The sequence below is a fragment of the Leopardus geoffroyi genome, chromosome B3 (assembly GCF_018350155.1).
Source record: "Leopardus geoffroyi isolate Oge1 chromosome B3, O.geoffroyi_Oge1_pat1.0, whole genome shotgun sequence".
Classification (NCBI taxonomy): Eukaryota; Metazoa; Chordata; class Mammalia; order Carnivora; family Felidae; genus Leopardus; species Leopardus geoffroyi.
The window spans coordinates 102,063,753-102,090,348 of NC_059337.1; the positions used below are offsets into that span (position 1 = coordinate 102,063,753).

The window sequence follows — 26,596 nt, forward strand, 5'->3', positions numbered from 1 at the left end:
ATTTCCCTGTCTCTGTGGTAACTGGGGGTGGCCTAAGGGCAAACACAAACCTATACGAAGTCAATGGAGTTGTGAGAGACTTCTAGAAAGGCTACCTTGATGGAGTTGACTGTATGTACGGGGATGAGGAGAGGAGACGAGCATTTCGCTCCTTTCTTTACTTAAAGCCCTCTGCTCGTTTACAAAAAAATTATAAATACATATTTAAAATTATTATTAAAGTAAAAATTAATACAAATATTCAAATATCTAATTCAATTTGAGGGGTGTAAGGAGAGGAGAAAAGGAATGGGATGTGGGAGGGCAGTTGATTTGCTTCTATGAGAATCTTGATAGGCAACGCTAATTTTCCTCTATCATGAAATCCAACTTGAAAGGCTGGCAAGGCTCATAAACTGCTTGCGAGACTCCTTTCGGTGTTTCGTATAATTGTAACTTTTCTAGATAAAATAAGAGCAGGTGTGGGGTTACTTCACTTTGTAGAACCCAAAATGCAGGCTCTCCTCCTCCCAAATTTGCCGCGGATCTCATATGCGGGATTTAGACTCTATGACGTGGATTTCTCACTGTGCCTCCTCTCTGTGCCATCAGAAAACCTTACCTGAGCCTCGGACAGAGATGGCCGGCATACGTGTTTAGAATTTGCCGCAGAAAAGCCTTGACCTCTAGGACAGACAGACGCTCGCTGGGTACCAATCCGGGGAGTTGAGCCAGGCACCGCCCCTCTGCGAAGCCAATAGCTCGGCTCGGAAGCAGTAGAGGCGGGGCCAGCCCTGCAGGCACCGTTGTGATTGGCACGCCGGCTCCCGCAGCCTGAGAGGTTGCCCCGAAGACTAGCCGGAGAACCCGGGGCGAGTGCGGATCTACAAAGTTTGTCAGCTCCGGGGCGCCGTAGTGGCTTTTACCCCAGCGGGGTGGGCTGGGCTGGGTGGCTGGAGCTCGGCTCAGTTTTGGACATCCTGATGGCCGCGGTGTTTCTAGTAACGCTGTATGAGTATTCGCCGCTTTTCTACATTGCGGTGGTCTTTACCTGCTTCATCGTGACCACTGGCCTGGTATTGGGATGGTAAGTGCCCCGTCGTTAGAAACAAGGAACACAGGGGCGGACCGCTGGGGCGTGGGGTCGCGGAGAGCAGCGGGCGGGGGGCAGGGGCGAGCATCGGAGGCGGGGTGGGGGTGCTATGGGGCTGGGGCGCCTGTGGCTGTTGGGGAGCTGGTGTCGAGAACTCCTACTTGCTCCTGGAGGAAAACTAGGTGCGGGGCGCACCTGCATCGCTGCTGTGCATCACTGTGCCGTCCCTGTCGCTGCAGGCATCTGGGGGTGGTGCCGGATTGAGGTATTTTACCCAGCTTTGTGTCTAGCAGTTCGTGAGGGCCTCGTCTTGGTGTTGGGATACAGTGCTTGTCCAGCAGGCTTCTGTCCTGGATTGGGGCCTACTGTGTGCCCAGAGTGAAGTCAGTCACCTGCGCTACAGTGCGCCGACGTGGACAGTAAACACAGTTGATTGTTGTTCTGACCAGAACTGAGCACTTGGCCTCAGATCTTTCAGCGTAACTCTGAACTCTGTTACCGTTTGAGAATTTAATGGTCTCTAGATAAATTCCACGCCATTTGGAGTAATATTTAGTCGAAAGAGTTATGAAGTCACAATTTTAGAGATAGAAAAGACCTTTGAGATAAGTTATATTAACGCGTGGGGACAGTTTACCCATTGGAGACAAGGAGAATAGACTGTTAGATAATCCCTGAGCCGTTCTTCTAGCTCAGAGATTCTAAAATTTCTCTCTTGAGGAGGTGCCATTGTATCATGTTTAGAGAAGCCTTATGAATACAGCTAGTTGAAACCATCTTTCTAATTCATCCACTGAGGAGAGAAACATGGGCTGGATTTTGAAGAATAAGTATTTTGGGAAACAAATGGAGTTAAATGTTTATGGTAGAGAATAGAATGCATTTCAGAGATACAACATGAGCAGAGGGGCAGAGGAAATGTGTTATTGAATAGCTCAGCCTGTGTAAAATGAGTTTTAAAATAACCTGTGATCACATATATGGGATTACTGTACAGACAGGAAACAAGCCCCCTTCCCTTTTTTAACATTTATTTATTTTTGAGAGACAGAGTGCGAGTGGGGGAGGGACAGACAGCGAGGGAGACCCAGAATCTGAAGCAGGTTCCAGGCTCTGAGCTATCAGCACAGAGCCTGACGTGGGGCTCGAACCCACAAACCGTGAGATCATGACCTGAGCCAAAGTCAGATGCTAAACCAACTGAGTCACCCAGGCACCCCGGAAACAAGCCCTTTTTAGTTTCTGAAACTATATGCCATCTTTCAAAACTAAGCACAGTTTTAACATTTCCATACTGTTTCCCACTCTGCCAGCAGTAGAGCACAAAATTCCTTGTTTGTGGGTAGGAGAAGACTAAGACGAGTCTTAACACAATGTGTTATTCTTGGTTCATCAAATTTTATTGCTATTTATTGTTCATTTCAAGAAAGTTTGTAATTGGATTTACAACTTGGTTGCCCAAGTGAGAAAAGCAGTCTTTACACAGGATTTCTTAATGACTATAGTGTTAGTATTATTCCCTTAAAGAAATGTAATTTTCTTCCATTAAATGTAATTTTCTTCCAATAGGTAACTAGTTGATCATTGCATTATATCCTTAAATTTTAATTTTCACTAGGCCAACTAGTTAGATATCTTAGATATCTATCTATAGTATTGGGAAGAGAAAAATGAATGAGGGCCGTATTGATAATGACAGTGGCATCTGTGGGTAAAGGTAATCAGGAACCTCATGTTTATAGTGGTTAAGAAACAGACTTTGGAGTCAGACGGGCCTAGATTCAAATTCTGGCTCTGCCCAGTTTTAAGATTTGTTTTGAGAACTTAATGATTGCCTAACCACTCCACTGAGGTATGACTTTGGAAGGGTAGAAGGCCAGGTAATTGTAGAATTTTTGGAAGTCTGGGCTATGCATTGCTGAGGCCACAAGACCATGTAAGTGCCAGTCACTTTCATTCTGATTTGGACCTAACCAGTTATCTTGAGTCTTGGTTCCCTGTACCTTGGTTAGCTTTGCCCATGTAGATCAACTTTTTACTAGTGTTTATTTGCTAACCTAAGCCAAGGCAACAGATTCATTGAGCAGAAACAAAGAAAACCATTTAGATATCACAAAAGCAGCTTTCCAATAGTACCCCAGACCGAAGGTAAACTCATTAAACCACTGTGCTTTTCACCCATGTTATTTCTTTTTAAAGTTTATTTATTTATTTTGAGAGAGACAGAGAGTACATCTGGGGGAGGGGCACAGAGAGAGGGGGAGAGAGAATCCCAAGCAGGCTCTGCACTGTCAGCACAGAGCCTGATGTGGGGCTTGAATCCACAAAGCCATCAGATCATGACCTGAGCCGAAACCAAGAGTCAGATGCTTAACCAACAGAGCCACCCAGGCGCCCTCCCCCATGTCATTTTTTTTAACCTCCCCAAATATAATCCCTGTTGGTCTTGTGTCTTTGCTGTAATGGCTGTTATCTCAATACTACTCTGATTTTCTTTCCCATTGCTTCTTTCTACTGTTGTCCTTGTCTGCTTGCACTGTGTGGGAGTGGAGAAAAAACAGGAACATCTGACTATTGGAATCCCAATAGCAATGGCCAAAAATCATGCCACTGAGAGTATGGAATTTCTATTTAACTCGGTGGTGGTTTCTGTGAGCTCTCGAAGCTTATTAGGCTCTTGCTATTTGCCAGGCACTGTACAGAAAGGAGACCAAAATGCCATACCTCCTTTAACAGTTTCAAATAACGAGGGACCCTGACGCTGCAGCTGCTCCCTGCTTCCTCTTGACTACAGGTCATGAAGCTTTTGTCCCTCAGCTTTGTTGCACCTCTTTATATTCTGTTATGTGAATCTGGGACAGAACCTCTAAACCACATTTCTTCTTTGCTGGCTGGCTGCCAAGCAGGCTTTGCCAGCAGGGGAGGGAGAATGGAAGGCTAGAGGACACCAGGCCTTGCTGCTTCCTGTGTGACTCTTTTTCTTGTCTGTCTCACCACAGAGATAGTGCCTCACTCTGCCATTAACAGTTGGTCCCAGTGTTTTCAGTTTATAGTTTTGCACTCTCTTAGAACCGCCTATCACACCCCTTCAAAGATACCAATACCTTTCCTGAGATCTGAGCCCCAGCTCCATGGGGGTCCTTCTCCAAATTTCTAAGCTGTAGTAACTCTCCTCTATTACTGTTCTAGGAGTGGTAGCTTCTTCCTACTGGTACTACTTCTATGATAGTCACTGTCCCCTTTTTGCTTTAACAGTTCTTCAATATCTGGTTAACAATTCTTCATATTAAATTCTCTCTGTTAGGGGCGCCTGGGTGACTTAGTTGGCTAAGCATCCAACTCTTGATTTTGGGTCAGGTCATGATCTCACAGTTTGTGGGTTCGAGCTCCGCGTCGGGCTCCACGCTGACAGTGCAGAGCCTGCTTGAGATTCTCTCTCTCTCTCAAAATAAATAAGTAAACTTAAAAAAAAATTCTCCCTGTTAAAATAACTGGTGTGCTTTTGGTCTCCTGATTGGACTTACAAAAGATATTAATAAAGAAATTGTTACTAAGATTGGGATCTTGAGGGAGAACCTCTCAAAGATGGGCTTCAGAGATTGCTTTGGTCGTATCTTTAGCTCTTTGTCAATGGGATAAAAGGTCCTAGTAATGCATGGCATGTTTTGGCATCACAGTTCATTAAATGACTATTTTTGGTTGATTGTGATAAAATGATTTCTGACGTTAAGTGCTTTGGGGACCCAGTGGCTAAAGTACTTTTTGACTACAAGGACTGAAGGATGGTTAGGTGGTTGTCTAAGACCACTGGAGCCCTTACAGAAAGAAAATGACAAGCTAAGATCTTAAAACACCCAGGTCAAGTCTTAGAGTCCAGAATCAGAGATTCTGTGGTTCTAAAGCACTTTATTTCCTATAGCCCCAGATCTAAACATTGAACATAGTTTTAATTGCGCTGGGAATAGAATTAGGGGTGGGGGGGGGGCGGGGAACAGAAGATCCCAAGCAGGCTCCATGCTGACAGCAGCAAGCCTGATGTACGGCTCGATCTCACCAACCGTGAGATCATGACCTGAATCGAAGTCCGATGCTCAACTGACTGAGCCACCCAGGCACCCCTGAAATGCCATTTCTAACAGTTTTGTGTTTTCCTCTAGATGGTTCCAAGAAAATTCTTTCCAACGCAAGTGTATTTGGCACCCTAAGCAAATACAAACTAAAGTCATAGCCTTTTCCTAAGGAGGAATGTGGGCTCATTTAGGACACTGAGTGGAAAAAAAGTAGAGCCCTTAGACTTAGACTGGGGACATCTAAATTGACTTGGATAAAGCTGAGAATCTTGAAACCCCAGTCATTCTGACTCTCCCTTGTTGGAAGTAGCCTGCTTTCCATGTGTGAGAAAATTGGCCTTCCCTTGCTTGAAGGTCCTGTAATAACCTTGCATAGGGTAATTGCTTTGCAAAGGATGTCTTTACTCAGACCTATCTCTGTAACCTATTGCTATGAGGCCTAGATCTCTTCATGCTCCAAAGGACAGGGACAAAATATAACCTGGTTGGAAAGAGCCTAGCCTCGAAAAGAATTGCAAAATTTTACTAATTTGTATCATTGGGAAGGAGGAGTATGTGTGAGAACAGATTGTAAATAGGTTAGGCCAGGGAGGAGAGACTGTAACACTAAATCAGGTAAAATTTATTGATCTGGCTTTGTTCTCAAGAAATTCTGAATCTAAAGTATTAACTCAGATTTGGTTGACTAAAATTTGGACTCAGTGGTGGCCTATATATAATAAGGTTAAGATGGATAAAACTTTCCTGTCATAATGAGGAAAGAATCCGAAGGCTTAGGAAAATAGGAATGTTGGACTGGATTTAATATGTGCAACTTGCACACCCACCCACCTATTTTATCCTTCAAGAGTGCACAGAAGATAGACTTTTCATGAAAGCACTGAGAAATAAATTTCCAAGAGGAGACTTGTATCCTTGAAAATTTCTGTTCTTTGTAGTCTGTTTATGATAGTGGGAGCTCCTGATGTGAGGTCCAGGGGCACCTCACAGGAGTCAGGGTTGACTTGTGTTCTGTAATGGGCAGTGGAGGACAAAGCGGAGATTGTTTTGGCCCACAAGGATATTTGGCAGTGACTAATGGCTTACAGTGTCTCTAGGAATAAAATAGATGGGTAGCCTACTAAATGCTACATGAACTACATAGGAAAAACTTCATGTCTGGAGCGGGAAACCTGACTTGGGTCACAACAGTGGAGAGTTACCACCTTTCACCCAGTTTATAGATGTAAGCCAGTCCATAGACCTGGAGCCTCTGATTAAAGGCGAGATCAGGTCCCCTTGAGGAAGGACCCCATATCCTTCAGTGCTTCTGCAAGGACATAACTGTAAATCATCTGCCAGATCTTCCTTAGAGGTTGTTCTTTCTCAACTGCAAACATGCTCTTCTGTACTCTGTTTGGTGATACTGGGGCTGGGACTTTGCAAACCGCATTTCTCTTGTGTTAGTTTGCCCCCGATTAGGGTCTGCCAATAGGTGATGCTAGAAAGACACTGGAAGGCTAGAAGAGGAAGAAAGGACTTCCTCTTAACAGTTTGCTTCCTTTTCCTGGTCTGTGTTCCTGCAGCACTCGCCTTTATCCTGGCGGTGGCAGCTGGCCTGAGAACCAGCAGTTTATTTACAATTTACAATTTTTCCTCATACCTAGAACTAGCCTTATCGTACACCTCCAGAGATAACAGTACCGGCTGGCCAGCACTCCCACCACAAGTCTGCATGCCACCACAAGTCTGCATGCCCCCTTGGATAAGGGGGATCCCTTATCCAAGTTTCTAAACGGCATTAATCCCCACTCTTCCCTTTGTTTCCCCAGTCCGAGGAGGCGAACTGCTTCTTGCTAGGATACCTCAGTGTATCCTAGTGTTTCAGTCTTCAGTACTTGATGAACAGTTCTTTGTATTAGTATTAAATTCTTTATGTTTAAATAGCAGATGTGGCTTCCAGTTCCTGCCAGCCCTGCCTGATACACTGACCTTGACCATTTCTCATCCCACTTGTCAAATGCAGTAGGTTGTGTGTGTGTGAGGAGGTTGGTGATGAGGCCCACATTCCTCCTTAGGAAAAGGCTATGACTTTAGTTTGTATTTGCTTAGGGTGCCAAATACACTTGCGTTGGAAAGAATTTTCTTGGAACCATCTAGAGGAAAACACAAAACTGTTAGAAATGGCATTTCAGGGGTGCCTGGGTGGCTCAGTCGGTTGAGCATCGGACTTCGATTCAGGTCATGATCTCACGGTTGGTGAGATCGAGCCCTACGTCAGGCTTGCTGCTGTCAGCACAGAGCCTGCTTGGGATCTTCTGTTCCACCCGCCCCACCCCTCCCCCACTCACACGCTCTCAAAAATAAATAAACAAGTAACAAAAAAAGTACTTAGAAATAGCATTTCAAACCTTCGTAGGGCCTTAAGATCACTTGTTCTAATCCTTCATTTTACAAATAAAGGCACAGAATTTCAGAGATTGTGTCACTTTCCCAAAGTCTTATCGTTAGCACAGTGGTTCCCTCAGAGACAAACATCCTCCCCCTACCAAGGGCTTCCCCATGAATGGTCTTTATATCCTGACCTAGTGTCACATCCAGCTAGCTGTATGAGACCATCTTTGGGAGACCACCGGGAGAGAAGCCCTGCCCAGCCCAAGTTAACAACTGCCTGTTAGTTTTCTGATTGGCTTGAGAACTCAAGGCTGAATGGGTGATCAAAACTGTTTACAACCGAGCCTAAAATTTTAGCTTCAAAGTAAACTTTATTTACGAGGGGCTCCCTGAGACTCCAGACACAAAGAAAGGAGGTCCAGTCTACCAGTTCAGCCTCTGGTGAGAAGCTTTGGAAGTGTGTGTGGGGTAAGACATTAATTATATAGGCAGTATGAAAAATGTGGTCAGAATTGAAAGTCCACAGATCATTGCTGTGCTGGAAGTTTAAACAATATGAAGAAGTGCAACAAACAACTTAGAAATGGGAAAAACCAGAAGTATAGAAAAATCCAGGAGGAATAAGTATACAAATGTAACAGTAAAGGAAAGAGAATGGAAAATTCTCCATACGGAAAAAAAGGGAACTAGGTTTATATAAAAGAAAGCAATGTTTAGAAACATTTATTTAGTTGGTATTCCATTACTAACAGTTGCCAAAATGACTTTGAGTGGAAAAAGATAAAGATGAAATTTGATTGGAAGGAAAATTGATCAGTTTTCTATTTTATTATTCCTTGTAATGTCATATCAGATACACGATCTGATACACAGGGCATCAGTGCCTTTATTCAAGTTTTGGACTACAAATGTGGAAAAGCCCAGATGTTAGGATGGTGGCCAAAGACACATCACTGGGTCTGTTTATCAGTATTTTACAGAACTGTTTGTCAGCAGCAATTATGGATTACTATTTGACCACTCTCCAATTTTTAACTTCACTCCAGGTCATCTCTGCATATCGGCTTTTGAGTAATGCATTAAAAATAGAAATATTGGTCACATCAAACAGATTAAAACTATGAAAGTTATGGATTTTTGTGCAAAAATGAGCAAGTTCACACTGAGTCAAGTATGTGAAAAAGTTTACTAGGCTGAAAGTTCAACATGAGTCACCAGTGTGTCAGCTGCCCAAAAAAACAGCTTTCGTGATCTTAGTCTACATTAAACATAATGTTTAGGACAAAAGGTGTGGTCAGTCTGTGACATCACTCTATTACACAGTGAATTCTACCCTCTCTTCTCTCAAGCCTTGTTTCCCCCAAAGCATAAGGATATTGGGGGAACAGGACTGGTGAAGTCAAAATGGACACAGAGCCTTGCTTCAGTATTGGCTGCTCTAGCCATGGTTCACTAAGTCCTTTGGGAGGACAGGAATACAAAAATGTCCGAGATCATAATTCAGAAACGTAGCAGTGTTAGGACATAATGCAGATAAGGCAGTAATGAAAAGCCAAAGAGCAAAAGCATTAACCTTAAAGGAAAAGGTTAATAACTGTGCTAAAATTAAGAACTCTGTTCATCAAAAGACACCTAGTATGAATGTGAAAAGGCAAGATGTGGAAAGGGTGAAGATATATGCAACAAAGGGCTCATATTCAGGACATATAAAGAGTTTCTATAAATAAGAAAAATCAGTCATCTGAGAAATAGAAATGAAAACCATAATGCAATGCCACCATACACCTACCAGGATGTTCATAATGTTTTGGCAAGGATTTGGAGCAAGGGGAGCACTCATTCACTGCTGGTGAATATACATAAAACAATTGGTAGCATTATCCATTGAAGTTGAAGAAGCACAGATCTTATGACTGAGAAATACAATTCCCAGCATGTGTAGACCTACTAGAAATGCATCTAAGTGTATGTGGACCAAGCACCTCGTATGAAAATGTTCACTTAGGGGCGCCTAGGTGGTTCAGTCGGTTAAGCGTCTGACTTCGGCCCAGGTCATGATCTCACGGTTCATGAATTCGAGCCCCACATCAGGCTCTGTGCTGACAGCTCAGAGCTCAAAGCCTGCTTTGGATTCTGTGTCTCCCTCTTTCTCTGCCCCTCTCTAGCGCACACTCTCATTCTCTCTCTGTCAAAAATAAATAAACTTAAAAAAAAAAAGAAAATGTTCACTTAGGCATTATTCATAATGGCCGATATGTGAGGACAACTTAAATGTCCATTAAGAGTAGAATGAGTAAGCAAGTTATAGCACATTTACTATGCAGAATACTATACAGCCGCAAAATGCACTAAGTATAGCTACAAAGATGAATCTTCAGGCATAATGTTGTAAAATAGTAAAAAAAAGTATACACAGCACACTTCCACTTACATAACAATTCAAAAACAAGTATTCTAAATTAAAATAATGGAAGTCAAGATAGTGGAGAGGGAAGGGGTAGTGCTTGGGAGGGGACACAAGAAACTTTCCGAGGATATCGTTTGGGTTCTTTTTTTTTTTTTTTTTAAATGTCTATTTATTTTGAGAGAGAGTGTGAGCATGCGTGGGGAGGAGCAGAGAGAGAGGACAACAGAGAATCCCAACAGGCTTCGCACTGTCAGTGCAGAGCCAGACATGCAGCTCTATCCCACAAACTGTGAGATCATAACCTGAGCTGAAATCAAGAGTCAGACACTCAACTGATTGAGTCACTCAGGTGCCCCTATTGTTTGGATTCTTTTTTTTTTTTTTTTTTTAATTTTTTTTTTCAACGTTTTTATTTATTTTTGGGACAGAGAGAGACAGAGCATGAACGGGGGAGGGGCAGAGAGAGAGGGAGACACAGAATCAGAAACAGGCTCCAGGCTCCGAGCCATCAGCCCCGAGCCCGACGCGGGGCTCGAACTCACGGACCGCGAGATCGTGACCTGGCTGAAGTCGGACGCTTAACCGACTGCGCCACCCAGGCGCCCCCTTATTGTTTGGATTCTTAACCTAAATATCAATTGCTTTCTAATTCATTGAACTATGTTTTGTGTGTTTTTCTGTGTGTATGATATCCTTCATGGTAAAAAGGTTATGTAAGATAAAAAGGCCCAGGGTTTAGCATCATTCATAATACTGATTTTAAAAAATGTATATAAGTCAAGTCAAGGACTTTAGGGTCCCAAGATTAAGCATGAGGCAGAGAAATAAAAAATCAAGGGAGATGAATTTCTTTTAATAATAGGTGTGCTTTGGCAGCTCTTGATAGGATGCTGGGCCAAGCAGCCTTGGATAAGCATGTTTAAAAAGAAACACTTTACATCTCAAATTACTTGTTCCATTCTGAAGTATTTACAAAGCCACAGAACAGATATGGCATATCTTCCTCCAACATTGATTTTATGTAAAGATTTGGACAAATAATATTTTTATATTAAAACCAGATATATCATGGACTAAAAGGAGAGGAATTCCACGCTCACAATAGATTGCTTCCAGATTTTTCTCCAAATCCCTGCTTTTTGGGTTTCTGGACCCTAAACCTTTAAGATTTTTTAATTGAAATTTTTAGGTACAGCATGATAAAGTACCTGAAATATAATTCTTGAACCACAGTAGCACGGAACACAATGAGCTCTGGATTCTAGGTTTTACTGCTGGTAGTGTGGGTATAAGGAGTAGTCAGGGAGTGTGGGTAAAGAAAAAAAAGGGGGGGGGTAGGTGACAGGGGAATAAAAATGAAGGGGCCAGGGAATATAATGAGGAGTATAGAATGGTGTTTTCTTCCTTTGTTTTTCACTCCAAGGGATGAAAGAAAGAAGAGGAAGGTGTCATCTTATGGCTCTCATAAGAAGGTTTTATCTCGGGTCCTAACATTTCACATTCCTGACTTAACCTCTAAAAGGCACTGGGCCAGGAGTGCCTGGGTGGCTTAGTTGGTTGAGTGTCCAACTCTGGATCTCAGCTAAAAGCACTGGGCCAATGTTGAGCAGTGGAGTGGACTCAGAGCCTATGGGGTAACTGATTCTGGGGTTCAAAAAGGAGAAATTACTGGATTTGTTGTTTCTCTCTTGCTCTCCTGCCAACTCCAAAGTCTACTCCATCATCAACATTATCATTGCTAAGCATGCCAAACCCTGTTATAAACGTTTCCAGAAGGGAAGACAGTTACACCGAATTGAGTGATTGCTTAAGGACACATGGCTGTAAAGTGTCTTGTTTTTTATTTTAGGAGGAAAGCAGTTTTTCATTAAGTACAATGTTAGCTCTACATATTTATGGCTGCCCTTTATTGGGTTAAGTTCCTTTACATTCCTAGTTTGCTCACAGTTTTTATCAGGAATAGACTTTAGATTTTAGCAAGTGCTTTTCCTTTACGTTTTGAAATAATCATATGGTTTTTCTTGTTTAGTCTGTTAATGTGGTAAATCATATTAAATTTTTAATGTGATATTAAGGCATCACTGGGTCATGATGTATTAGCCTTTTAATATATTGTTGGATTTCATTTGTTAACATTTTGTTAGGAAGTTTTGCATCTGTGTTCCTGAATGATAACACATCTGTAGTTTTCTTGTTTGTCTCTGTCCCTTCTCTGCAGACTGCATGAATTTATCCTTCACCTCACTGATGCTTGGGAGGGAGGGGTTGTCCAGCCTTTTTTTTTTTTTCCTCTCTGTGTTTCATATTGGATCCTTTCTGTTGCTATGTCTTCAAATATACTGATGTAATGTTCAGTTAGCTATTAAGCCTGTCCAATATATTTTTCATCTCAAATGTTGTATTTTTCCTCTTCAGAAATGGACTTAGGTCTTTGTAAGTATTTTCCATGTCTCCATATAATATTCTCAATCTTTACTTATTTTTTTGAAAATATGGAATATTGTTATAACAATCATTTTGATGTTCTTGTCTACTGATTCTAGTATTCATATCATTTCTGGGGTCTATTTCTTTTGATTAGTTTCCTCATTATGGGTCACATTTTCTTCTTTGCATGGCTGTTGATTTTTTATTGGATGCTAAACATTGTGAATTTTACTTTATAGGTGTTGGATGTTTTTGTATTCATATAAATATTCTTGAGTTATGTTTTGGGACACAGTTAATTTACACAGTTTGATCTCTTAGAGGCTTGCTTTTCAGCTTTTTTAGGCAGGACCAGACGAGCCTTATCTAACTGTTCTATAAAATGAAATTCATCTGGAGTGTAACTTTATTCCATGTGTTACTTTTATTGGTTTTCCCTTGGCATTAGATTTATTCACGTGTTTTGAAACTTTGGTTTGCGACCTAAATTTTAGTAGAAGTTTTTCCCCCTCCCTTTGTCATCACCCTTGCTGTTTAACCATCTCACAATTGCCTTCAACCAGATTCCTAGATGCCCCCTAGTCAGGCACCAGGTCTTATAATGACATATTGATATTGATATTGGCCTAACTCAGCTTCTAGATTCAAGTTATGAACCTAGCTCTGGCTCTTGTCTTGAGTGGACAACCTATATGGTCCTCTTACTGTGTGAAGGCTCACTTGCCACAGCCTGCTGCCAGACTCAGGACCCATCAAACCATGGCATCAGCCTTACTCATTACCTTATATTTCTTTCCTTTTTCAGAGCCATAAAGATTTGTCCTTGAACCCAACTAAGTCTCTTTTTCCAATATTTTATTATTAAAATTTTCAAATATACAGAAAACTTGAAAAAATTACAAAACGAACATACATATGCCCATCGCTTAGGTTCTACAATCAACACTTTGCTGTCAAGTCTTCATTACTTATTTGTAATCTTATTTCTCGATCACTTCAAAGTAAGTTGTTACTCTTCCCGTAAATACTGAAGTATTGCATATTATTAGCTAGAGCTCAATGTTTGTTTTTGTTGGTAGTTCCCTTTTTTTCTTTTGAGGTATATTTACACGCAATGAAATGTATAAATCTTCAGTGTTCTAAAACACAGCATTTATACAACTCAAACCTCTATCAAGATATACAACATTGCCATCACCAGGGAAAGTTTCCTTATGCCCTTTCCTGGTTAGTCCATACACTTACCCCCCACCCCGCCACCCCCACAAGCAACCACTGCCCTGTTTTTTTATTTCTGCCATAGATTAGTTTCGCCTGCTCTAGAATTTTATACTGTGGAATCATATAACACGTACTTCTTTGTGTGAGGCTTCTTTTGCTCAGCATGTTGTTTTTGAGATTTATCCATGTGGCTGTAGCAATAATTTACTCCTTTTCATTGCTGAGTACTACCATTCCTTTGTTTAAACTCACCACAGTTTGTTTACTCATTTCAGTGGGGTCTCTTTGATTTCTCTGTTTATTTTTTATCTATCACTGTAAGTGTCTGGAGAGAAGAGAGAGCATCAAAGTATGTATTTAACTGTGCCATTTTAACTAAAGTCCTCCAGCTTATGTGTATTCATATATATATATTTTTTGAGTAAACTTAGCTGCCTTCTAGTTTTATGAGGGATTGAGTGTAGTCCCTTTCATTTTCCTTCTAATCCGTTTAATATTCATTATTGCATTTTTATATGAAATTTGAAAGTAGAAAATATGTTATATAAATGAAGTGCTGTATTTGGTATTTAAAGGTTCTCTTGTCCCATTAATTATATCAAATAGTCTGCATATTAAATATGAATTTGTTTTTTGTGTTATATAAAAAGTTCAATAATTCTTATGTTTTTGCTGTTATATTTGGTACAATTATCTATAATGAATGTACTACTTTGTTATCAACAATAATGTTAACAATAGAACTCTTTGTCTTCAAGAGTATGTCGATTCAGCCAGCTGAACAATATATTGCAATTATGTATGGGACCTCTAATCCCTCAATTCTAGATTAATTCTGTGATATAATATAGATTGAATAACCTAATCTCTTTTGTGATGCTTGTGTTAAAAGGGATAACTAATAAAGCACAACATACTTCACATAGAACAAAGTTTCAACATTTGCTAGAATTATGTATTATTTTCTTTTTATTTTTCTTCAGGTTTGGCTGGGATGTTCCAGTAATCCTGAGAAATTCAGAAGAGACCCAGTTCAACACAAGAGTTTTCAAAAAGCAAATGAGACAAGTCAAGAATCCTTTTGGCTTAGAGATCACTAATCCATCTTCAGCTTCAATTACAAGTTGGTGACTATTTTCCAGAGACTTTTTTTCTTTCTGTGCCCCTTTCTCAGCACTTTAATTTTCTTTCTTTATTGCTTTCTCTTCTTTGGACTTAACAAGTATTTATTGAACATCTGTTTTGTTCTGGGAGCTATACTACGTACTACGGATACAGAGACTAATTATTCACAAAACTTGCTCCTCGGGAACTTATCAACTAGCAAACCAGAGGCAAATATTTGTGTAAGAAGAATTAAGTATCACAGATGTTAATAAGAGAAGTCTGGCATTTTCATGGGTCTTGAGTGCAGTGAGAAATGTACGGATGGTGTAGTGTGAGCACAGTTAACGTAAGGTTGCTAACCTTCTGAAGAACAACTTTTTAATCTGAAATAATGGTATTTTGAGTATAAGTTATTTTGGTATAAAATGTTATTTTGAGAGATGGTAATAAGATGATAGTCGTTTGTTTCTGTGCTTTTTGGAAAAGTAAACTGCAAGACTATCTAGGAACCACTGGAGTGAAAGATAGAGGGGAAGAAAAGAAAAAGAAAAGAAGCGGGGTGGGAGGGAGGAAGGAAAGAGAGAGAGAAAGAAAGAGACAGGGAGGAAGGAAAGAGGAGAAAGACAGAGAGGGAGGAAAGAGGGGAGGAAGGAAGGAAGAAATGGTTAAGTTTGCTGAGGTGGGGAGGCAGGCATAAAGAAAAGCCTCATAAAGAATGTGCTGGGTCTCTGTCTTATTTTTCTTTTCTTTTCTTTTCTTTTTTTCTTTCTTTCTTTCTTTCTTTTTTTTTTTTTTTTTTTTTTTTTTTTTTGAGTAGACTCTTGAAAGGTAAGTAGGTGTTTATCTCATGGGGTTGGGAGAAATTCTAAGTAGAGAAGAAGCATGAACGAAGCACTGAGACAGAAACAGAGAAACAATAAGTAGTTTGTTATGGAGAAAACATAGGGTGGGACAGGTAAGAGAGAAGAGTGGAGGAAGACTCAGGTTCTTTGCAGGGGCCCTCCATAGACAGATCCTATTACCAGGATAAAGAGTACGGGAGGAACAGCAGGTTTTGGAAGAAAGGTAATGAGTTCAGTTTTGAACTTCTGGACTCTGAAGTGCTTTCGTAGCAGTTAAGTAGAGATGGGTGGGCAGTTCCAGGTACAGTTCCCATAACTCTACAAAGATTTCCAGGTTGAGACCCTATCACCTTTTACACTTGCTCACATTTCAGGTATCTTAAAAACAAACAACCCCAACCTCTCTCAGCTTTTTACCCTATTGGATCTACTGTCCCCTTTCTCTCCCTTCACAGCCAGCCTTCTCAAAAGCGAATTGCACTTGCCTTCTTCCCTTAGCCTGCTTCACTTTCCACAGATGTGATTTTTGCCTGTATCCCTCCATTGAAATGGCTTTCCCCAAGGTCACTGATGACCACTTCTGCTCCCCGACCCTGCCCTCCTGCCCCCGCAGTCAGAAAATCCAGTGGACACTTTGTAGGCCTGAGTTAGCACTATCTCTGCAATTTCACGGAGTTGACCAGTCTCCTTCTTGATACCCTGCTCCCTTGACTTCTGTGACCTTCTGCATAGCCGTCTTCCTGTCTATAACTTCCAAAATCACTTGTCGAAAAGCAGCGTACTTAGTAAATAGGAATTATCAACCTTAAGTAAATATTGATTTATAATGAAAAAGTACAAAGTTTCTTATTCTTCCTTAGCTATAAGTACTATACTATTAGCCTATGAATTGGAGAGGACTAAGGACCTCTTTTTTTTTTTTTTTAATCCTCTAATGGTGGATAAAGGGTTTGTTCTGACATTTTTCACTTGGGAAAACCATATTTAAGATATGACACAGATAGATAAATAAATACATAAATTAAAAAAAGGGGTGCCTGGGTGGTTCAGTCAGTTAAGCGTCTGACTCTTGATTTTGCCTCAGGTAGTGATCTCACAGTCGTGAGATCAGCCCCATGTCAGGCTCCACACTGGGCATGAAGCCTGCTTAAGATTCTCTCCCTCTCCCTCTGCTCCTACCCCACTCACATGTGTGCTCTCTCTTTCTCTCTATCTCAAAAACAAAAACAAAAACAAAACATGACAGAGAAAATTAACCTGTTTAGAAAATATGACTAATTAAAATGTACAGAACAGTTGTAGTTCAGGGGTGCCTGGGTGGCTCAGTTGGTTAAGCTCCCGACTCTTGGTTTTGGCTCGGGTCATGACCTCACGGTTTGTGGGCTCAAGCCCTGTGTTGGGCTCTGTGCTGACAGTGTGGAGCCTTCTTGGGACTCTGTTTCCCCCTCTCTGCCCCTCCCCTGCTCTCTCTCAAAATAAACAAACTCATAAAAATAAATAAATAAGAACAGTAGTAGTTCAAACAGTGGTAGTTTGGTGACCTCTGAGCTCTGTGGCCAGGCACTTGGACCTGCTCCAGTGTCACATCTGGGCCTTGAGCAGGACTCCTGATATAAAAAGCTACCAGTACAAAGCCGTCCTTCCTGCCACACAGTTCCACAAGCCTGGAAATGCTGAAAAAGTAAGAACTGATTAATTGTGACCAAGCAAACACACTTGTGAGCTGAGAAGTGTGAGGAAATCCGTCAATTTTCCTTTCAGGCGGAAATAGTTCCCCTGTAAATGTTAGAAGCAAATGAAAAGATATCCAGTGAGTAGAAGACCTGTCAGCCACTAACCAACAATACCATTACCAAAGTACACAAAAAATGTTTTCGATGTGTGGGTTTATAGCTTGCTTCTTGACGTATTTTAATTTTTAAAATACCAGTGCCTATCATTGATTGTCTTTCTTCTATGGGGAAATAAGGAGAGGGATTTTGGTGGGAATTAAATTCTGCAGAATAGAATTCATTTGTTTAAACTGTAGAAGAGTGGATATCATTAAAGATGTCTAACCAGGATATTAAAATAATATTTGTGACATTTTAAAAGGTTATTTCATCGGATGTGTAGATAGTTTAAAAATCCAGGTCCTTGGGGCACCTGGGTGGCTCAGTTGGTTGAGCATCCAACTTCGGCTCAGGTCACGATCTCAGGGTTCGTGGGTTCAAGCCCTGCATCGGGGTTTATGCTGACAGGGAGGAGACTGCTTTGGGTTCTCTGTCTCCCTCTCTCTCTGCCCCTCCCTGGCTTGTGCTCTCTCTCTCTGTCTCCAAAATAAATAAACATTAAAAAAAAAAATACAGGTCCTTTTTCACCACTGTCCCCAAAGTGCTGGGCATGTAGGGGAGGGAAGGGGACTATCTGGAGACCTGATTTACTTGAAAATGAATGAGAATCAGTTTTAATCTTAGTCATTTGGCTCTCTTTACCATGGGTGGATTGCTGGGATTTCTTTTGTTGTTACGTGGTGATACTATGTTTGGATTTATGATGTTTCCATGTCCCCACTGTAAAAGGTTTTATGGATATGTTGGTTGAGTTGAATTCATTTGGGCCAGAAATTCTCCTGTCCCTTTGTAACAGCTTCCTTATTTTGGCTTATTTACCCTGGTGACACTTAACAAAGGTGAAAGGGTAGACAAAATGACACATGTTGCATTTTGGGAGGAATTTGTGAACCTCTATTCTCTCCAACGTAAAATTGTCATCTCCCAGCGCTCCAGATTTATTACCCTCATGCATGGTCACCTTGTACGTTAGTTCTTTCTCAGGGTTTCTCCTCAAGAAAGTTTGTGGCTTTTCTGCTGTATTGTTTCTCCTTTTTTTTTTTATTTTTTTTTTATTTTTTTAAAATTTTTTTTTTTCAACGTTTATTCATTTTTTTTTTTGGGACAGAGAGAGACAGAGCATGAACGGGGGAGGGGCAGAGAGAGAGGGAGACACAGAATCGGAAACAGGCTCCAGGCTCCGAGCCATCAGCCCAGAGCCCGACGCGGGGCTCGAACTCACGGACCGCGAGATCGTGACCTGGCTGAAGTCGGACGCTTAACCGACTGCGCCACCCAGGCGCCCCTGTTTCTCCTTTTTTTAATGGCTCAACTCATTGACCATAGTCCTTGTTTTTTGCAATTTTTTGCACGGCTGTCTCTTATTCTGGGCTTTATTTGGCTGTTACAGCTAGGCAGGTTAGGGCAGGCTGAGAGAAATCACCCCCCTTTCGGTTAGTTTAGATTCTGAATTTTCTGCTTTAAGGCCATGTTCCAAGTCTGCTATTGCTGTTGATCTGACATGGCATTGTGTTTGCACTGAATTTTAGAAGACTAAGAAAATGTAAGAATGAGACTGTCTGCAGAACAAGTGGGAAAAACTAAAGGGAGAACAGCTTTGCCCCGGGGGGATTTGAACTGACATCAGTTAGTGTAAATCAAAACATTATCTTCTCAGTCTGTGTCCTAGACAAGTTTAGGAAAGATTGTGGAGAGTAGAATTTATAGATTCTATTCTTCTTTCTCACAAACTTATAATATTAATTTCAGAGACATACTCTGTTGAAGTCTGCTTAGTATCCAATTGTCACTGGTCTCTGACACTCTCCCATTTTAGTCAAGTCTTTTATGCAGCTCTGAATCTCTGGAACTCCAATTCTTTTTACACAGCAAATAAACTGGGTAGTTTTACATGTTTTAGAACTTATCCTCCCATGGTTCTTTGTTAGTGTAAGCACACACATGGGTATGGATGTCCCCTCCTGTGACATAAACAGTACTATGCTATAAACTTTCCTCCACCTTGCTTTTTTCGCTTAACAATATATTCTGAAGATCATTCCACAGTAGAATATACAGATATTTTGCTATGCTTCAATTCTTTTTTAAGAGCTGCAAAGTACTTCATTATAGAGCATTCTATATTTTATTCATTTAATCCCCTATCAATGGACATTTGGGTGGATTCCTGCATTTTGGTACAACTGATGCTCCGTACATACAATTTTTCACATTTTTGCCAAGAATGTTAAATCATTTTCTGGGTTCCTTTTTTCTCTTTTTTCATTTTCTTTTATATGCCTTTTCTATTTTTTCCTTCCTTATCTACTTCATCTTTTTTTTCCTTACCTTATGTGGTTCTGTGGTAACACAAAGAAAAGGATGTATGATTTTTAATATATATATTAACTTCAAACATATACATTTTATGTAAAATAGTATAAATGGTATATACTGATATGTTTTATTATAATATGTAAATTAACATGATGTATATTAAATTTAACATATAAATATATATTTAAATGTGTATTGTGGAGTGGTTTTTTTTCAGCTATTTAATAGCTAATTGAAAAATAATAGCTAATTAAATTTCCCATTTTTTTTAAGTTTATTTATTTATTTTGAAAGAGAGAAAGAGAGAATCCCAAGCAGGCTCCAACACTCAGTGCAGAGCCCAACATGGGGCTCAGTCTCACAACCATGAGGTCATGACCTGAGCCAAAATCAAGAGTCTGACACTTAACTGACTGAGCCACCCAGGCACCGCAAAATTTCCCATTCTTGAATTAATACCCGATGATTAGAATCATATAAAACTTTGAAATCAAATTCTGTTCCAATTACCTATGCAAAGTTACTGCCAATTAAAATTTTTGCCTAACTGTGATTAGAAATGATACTATGTCATTGCTAGTATGCATACTCCCAATCTGAAACTCTATGTACATACTACTGATTACTGAGCAGAAAAGTGAAAAACTCAATATTTGGCATCCTGTAGAACATCTTCTTATGTTTGTGTATATCCTTCCAACACATACTCTTGATCACCTTTTAAAAAACACATAATGGGGCACCTGGGTGGCTCAGTTGGTTGAGAGTCCGACTTAGGCTCAGGTCATGATCTCATGGTTCATGAGTTCAAGCCCCACATCGGGCTCACTGCTGTCAGCCTGTCAGTGCAGACGGAGCCTGCTTTGAATCCTCTGTACCCTCTCTCTGCCCCTCCCCAGCTTGTGCTCTCCCCAAAATAAATAAATATTAAAAATAAATAAATAAGGGGGCGCCTGGGTGGCGCAGTCGGTTAGGCGTCCGACTTCAGCCAGGTCACGATCTCGCGGTCTGTGAGTTCGAGCCCCGCGTCAGGCTCTGGGCTGATGGCTCGGAGCCTGGAGCCTGTTTCCGATTCTGTGTCTCCCTCTCTCTCTGCCCCTACCCCGTTCATGCTCTGTCTCTCTCTGTCCCAAAAATAAATAAAAAAAAAACGTGGAAAAAAATAAATAAATAAATAAATAAATAAGTATCTAAAAAAATTACACAATGTGTCAATCAGAATTCCTGTTAGCATATGTGCTGCCGAAGTGAGCACAAGAATTCCTATTAGCAAGCAACAGAAATGACCTCAATAAAAGGATACTGGGTCGCTGACAGAATTGCCAGTAGGTTTGGAGAGCCAGAATCAGAGACCAAGGCTATTCAGCCAAGAACAGTGCTCCAAACCATGTACTTAAAAAAAAAAAAAAAAAAAAAAAATTTAATGTTTATTTTTGAGAGAGAGAGAGAGAGAGAGAGAGAGAGAGAGAGAGAGAATGCGAGTGGGGGAGGGGCAGAGAGAGAGAGGGAGACACAGAATCCGAAGCAGGCTCCAGGCTCTGAGCTGTCAGTACAGAGCCGACATGGGGCTCAAACTCACGAACTGCGAGATCGTGACCTGAAACGAAGTCGGACGCTTAACCGACTGAGCCACCCAGGTGCCCCTCGAACCGTGTACTTTTGATCTAGTAAGTCCAGTGCCACCGAGCACCAGATACTGCACTTTCCGCTAACAGCTGTAGAAGACACTAGATATTGCTGCCCTTGAACTTGATACTGCTGCAACTGCCATAAGGGAAAAAATCATACAGGTGGCACACAGTAAGTCCTATGTAAGTGTTTAATAAATAGGTAAAATATAATTTGTAGGTCTGCTTATAATTTACTTTTTCCACTTAATCAGGTTTACTCAAATTGTAATGTTTTTTTTTATGCTGAAAGCAAATAAATGAATGAGGACGTTGCTATTAAGCTCTTCACGTTTTGGAATCCCCATTCTTTCCCTAGGATATTTTGCATATTACACGGGACATTAACTGTATGACAAGAACATATATTAATGTTGTCAGTATGTATATTAATATTAGTAAGGCTTGATTTCTCTTTAATATTTTTTCCTACTGCAGTGGTCATCTTGTGGACCCCATGAGTTAGGTGTGTCCACTTTCAGAGACAGCTCTGCTCTGAAGGTTGTATATATCCACTTTTGGAGACAGCACTACTGTTTCTTGTCGTTAGGATTATATATGCTGTTAGAGTGGTAGGTTACCAATAGTGAATGATATTTCAGTTTTTAAGATGTATGTGAGAGAAGTCTTTAAGTCACACACTCAAAATGAACTTGATAATTTCTAAGTATAAATGTGTAAATAATAAAGAGTTTACTGATGGTGCTTCAAAATTGTGTAGATGTGGAAGTTTTTATATCACTTGTTTAGGGACCAGTTCCTTCATTTACAGGCACATACCCTTTAATGAGTTCCTTTTATGACAGACATCACCTTGGCCAGCATCCAAAAGGAAGCTTTTGTTATTCACTGTGTACCATTGTATTAGAAATTACATTAGGTAATTTTCTTCTCTTTGTCTTCTTTTCTTCTTTGTTTTCTACAGCTGGCATAACTTTGACAACAGATTGCCTTGAAGATAGCCTCCTTACATGCTATTGGGGGTGCAGTGTTCAAAAATTCTATGAAGCTCTACAGAAGCATTTTTATTGCTTCCGAATAAGCACTCCCCAAGCACTGGAAGATGCTCTGTATAGTGAATATCTTTATCAAGAACAGTATTTGTATCCTTTTATCTGATATATCCATTGACAAATGAAAATTTTATTTTATTTTTTTTAATTTTATTAAAAAAATTTTTTTTTTAACCTTTATTTATTTTTGAAAGAGACCGAGTGTGAGCGGGGGAGGGGCAGAGAGAGAGGGAGACACAGAATCTGAAGCAGGCTCCAGGCTCCAAGCTGGTCAGCACAGAGCCCGATGCCGGGCTCAAACTCACAAACCGTGATATCATGACCTGAGCCGAAGTCAGATGCTTAACCGACAGAGCCACCCAGGCGCCTCGACAAATGAAAATTTTAGACATTAGACTTTTTATGGATAAAATAAACTATTTGCTAAGTTACTGTTACCTTTGGTGTATTACTGTATTTTTGGTTACAGTGGCAATTTACCTTTACATTTTCAAAAAGTATTAAAAAGGACAGCAAAGAAGAAATATATTGCCAGTTACCAAGAGATACTAAAATTGAAGACTTTGGTTCTCTGCCCAGATCTCGCTATCCATTGGTAGCACTGTTGACCCTAGCTGATGAGGATGACCGAGAAATTTATGATATTGTAAGTAATTTTAAAATTCTGGAAAAATTCCTTCGAGTGATTTGGATGATAGGTAATAATTATTTGGCAAATAAAAAAAGTTTTCTTGTAATTCTTGAGGACACACATGTGGCCCAGATATATTTTTCTTGAAAAAGGAATCCATGGGAAATACAGTTGTATGATTTTTATACATATAACAGCTCCTTCGGAGTATGACTTTTTTTTCTCCATATGTTACAAGAATATGATATTATTTAAAAAACAAAAGGTATATTGTAGTTGGCTAGATTTTGGGAAGCATGTTTATTCTTAACATTTTTAACACTGAGTAAATAAGCACTGGAATCATCTGCAGTGCTCAATTTTAAGAGTGTTCCCTCTTTTCTTTGCATGCCTACAGTCACCTTGTTTCCATCTTAGCCCCTGCCACATCTGCATCCTCTATATATTTGGTTCCTATATTTTCAGTAATCTCCATTTCTCATTATGTGCCAATTATTTCTTTAGTCTGGTAGTTTGTCCCTATTAGGAAGATAAAATCATCTTAGAGATCTAAGAGGACCTGAGCCCTGACATTCCTCTAAGTATAGTAGAGGCTTATACATGAAGTAAACTTTTGGTGAAAGCCTTTCATGGTAAGAATGCCCTTATACACAATTTACTACTTTTCTGAAGTGCATGATACAGATATGTTTATTAATAAAGATATGGTAACATTTTATGATACTTTCTAAAGTACACAATATATTCGCTAACATTAACTCATTTACTTCTTCCAACAACCTTGTGTGTTAGGACCAATATTCTTTTTATAAAGACTGAAATACAGTCTGAAGAAAAATCTCAGTCATTCAGGAAGAGATGGAACCAGGGCTTGATGTAATAAGCCTTTGTAGTCCTGTGCCAAGTGCCTTTAAAAAAAATTTTTTTAAGGAATATCCCCTCGAAACAAGTGTACATTTTCTTGCATTTGGAAGGTGCAGACCCTTATTAAGAAATCTAGACCCTGCTCATACAGTTTGGGTTTTTAGCCTTACCAAGTTGAAGTTCCATTGAACCGAAGTCAGTTTGGTTTTTCTAAACTAGTCATACTAATAGTGGTGTGTTTCCAGAACCTAATAATACACTGCACGGAACACAGTAGGTGCTCACTAAACTTGATGAGTGGGGGGGGGGGGGTGGGGGAACACCATACCAAGCAATGTTGGTGAACCTCATGGAGCTTGACAGCAGGTCAGTTGAATGTGCACGAGGAGTGAGGAGTGCATAGGAGAGATCCTCTGGTTTCCTCCCCTTCCTGCCCTGCACCCCCAGCCCCCCACCCCTTTCCAGTTGAAGGTAAATAAGAACTGTCAGGTTGGTGTTTCATATTTCCAGCCTCTGTTCTTTATCCTGCCCACCCCAGCAAGGTAACCCTTCCGTCACCACTGTGCCTCCCATGTTTTCTCTGCTCCCCTACTTCCTTCCACTCATTCAGAACAGATAGGGTCAGATCTGTCACCTTCCTCCCAGCTTCTCCTTTTGGTTTCTTTTCCCCTCACTGAGGGGAAAACCTAGGGAACCTATCTGTTTAAGGTATTCAGTGTCTTCTTCGTTTTCTAACTTTCTTCCTCGGTCTAGACAGAGGAGAGTGTGTATGTGTTAAAATGTATATAACATAAAATTTACTGTTTTAATCACTTTCCAGTGTACAGGTCAATGGCATTATAAACAGGGAAAGATTTGCTATCAGGTCCCTGATCCAACTGGAATGAAACCTATGTGGCCCAGCTGTACATGTGGGAAGCTCATTCCCCCAGGGGAGCCGGTGTCCGGCCCTCAAGGGTTAATAGGCATTTTCTTTTTACTTTTGTTTATTTTTTCAATGTTTATTTATTTATTTTGAGAGAGAGACAGTGCGAGCAGGGGAGGGACAGAGAAAGAATCCCAAGCGGGCTCTGCACTGTTAGTGCAGACTCTGATAGGGGCTTGAACTCATAAATCATGAGATAATGACCTGAGCTCAAATCAAGAGTCAAACCCTTAACCAAGTGAACCACCCAGGTGCCCCACTTTTCCTTTTAAAGTCTCCCTGCCTGGGTCCTCCCCTGGGTCTTTTCTTCTTCTCAGGCTCCCTCCCCTTTGTCCTGTTAATCTTGCTTCTTATCTCTCAGATTGGGCCTAATATTGGAACTAAAGCATATTTGTTAGTATAGTATGTATTAATGTTGTCTTAATTTTTCTTAATGTTCTTAATTTTAAAAGCAAACCAAACATTTGGTTTTTCAATATTTTATCTGGGGGTGAGAGTCTAAATATAAATATAAATATAAATATATATATATATATGTATATATATTTTTTTAGGTAGATTAAGGAAAGCAGGGTTGTTACTGCAATATTTCGACTTTGAAATTTTTTTCATTTTTACTCAATTATATTAAATTTCTGTATTACTCAAATAATATATGTTTGTGGCAGGAAATAGAATTAGAAAATCTAGATAAGCCAGAAGGAAAAAAGCATAATCTCCTATATTGTGTCATCCAAAGTTAACCACTGTGAATATTTGTCTGTATCTTTGCAGACCTTTATATATGTAATTTTTAAACAAAAACAAAAAATTATATGTACTATTCTGAGACATGTTTTCATTTAGTATATTTTGAGCATCTTTTCCATACCAGATTTATATCTATAGCTACATATGTATTTATAACTCGCATGATAGTAGCTTCTGAAGCTTTTAGTATTAAATCCAATGGCAGGATTGTTCATGTGAGATGATAACATTCTACCAGTCCTGTCATTTTGATTCAGTATTGCAAGCTTCTGAAACCATTAACCAAATTATGAAATCCTGATAGAGCTATAAACAATATTATATGTTTACAGCCATAGAAGGGTTCTGTTTTTAAGCTTTTTCTTTGGATATAATTTCAGAAACTTGCAAAAACAAAGAAGCAGAAGAACAGCCCTATACCTTTTACCGAGACCTCCTATTGTTAATTATTAACATTTGCACTGTTTGCACCATTACTTGTCTATGTGTGTGTATTTTCTTAAATGAATTGAGAAGTTCTATGAATGATTCTTTACCCTAAATATTTTAGTGTGTATTTCCCGATAATAGGAATGTTCTCTTTTTTTTTTTTTTTTTTTAATTTTTTTTTCAACGTTTATTTATTTTGGGGACAGAGAGAGACAGAGCATGAACGGGGGAGGGGCAGAGAGAGAGGGAGACACAGAATCGGAAACAGGCTCCAGGCTCTGAGCCATCAGCCCAGAGCCCGACGCGGGGCTCGAACTCACGGACCGCGAGATCGTGACCTGGCTGAAGTCGGACACTTAACCGACTGCGCCACCCAGGCGCCCCAGGAATGTTCTCTTATATAAACACAACATAGTTATCAACTTTATAAATCTGACATTGATAAAATATTTGATCCAACCTATTATCTATATTCCAATACGTCAGTGGGTTTAGCAGTCTTCTTTACAGCATGTTTTTCCCACCAGTACAGGTTCTAGTCTGGAGTCAGATACTGTTTATCATGTATCTTTAACCTCTTTTAATCTAGAACTATTTTCATAGCCTGTTTGTCTTTTACAACATTAGTATTTTTAAAAAATGTTTACTTA

At 40.1% G+C, this 26,596-nt stretch overlaps 1 protein-coding gene across 2 annotated transcripts in view; it reads left to right on the forward strand.

The window, feature by feature from the left end:
• Positions 1 to 681: 681 nt before the first annotated feature.
• The window catches only part of CGRRF1 (cell growth regulator with ring finger domain 1), a 30,321-nt gene continuing 4,406 nt past the window's right edge, over positions 682 to 26,596 (forward strand). The window contains exons 1-4 of one of the 2 annotated variants that reach the window (XM_045451017.1): positions 682 to 1,066; positions 14,554 to 14,693; positions 22,260 to 22,437; positions 22,846 to 22,993. In XM_045451017.1, coding sequence (XP_045306973.1) covers positions 963 to 1,066; positions 14,554 to 14,693; positions 22,260 to 22,437; positions 22,846 to 22,993 — 570 coding nt within the window. In that variant the 5' untranslated portion in view covers positions 682 to 962. Of the gene's footprint in view, positions 1,067 to 1,213; positions 1,338 to 14,553; positions 14,694 to 22,259; positions 22,438 to 22,845; positions 22,994 to 26,596 lie in introns of those variants that run through there. The other variant, XM_045451018.1, reaches the window with a different exon arrangement.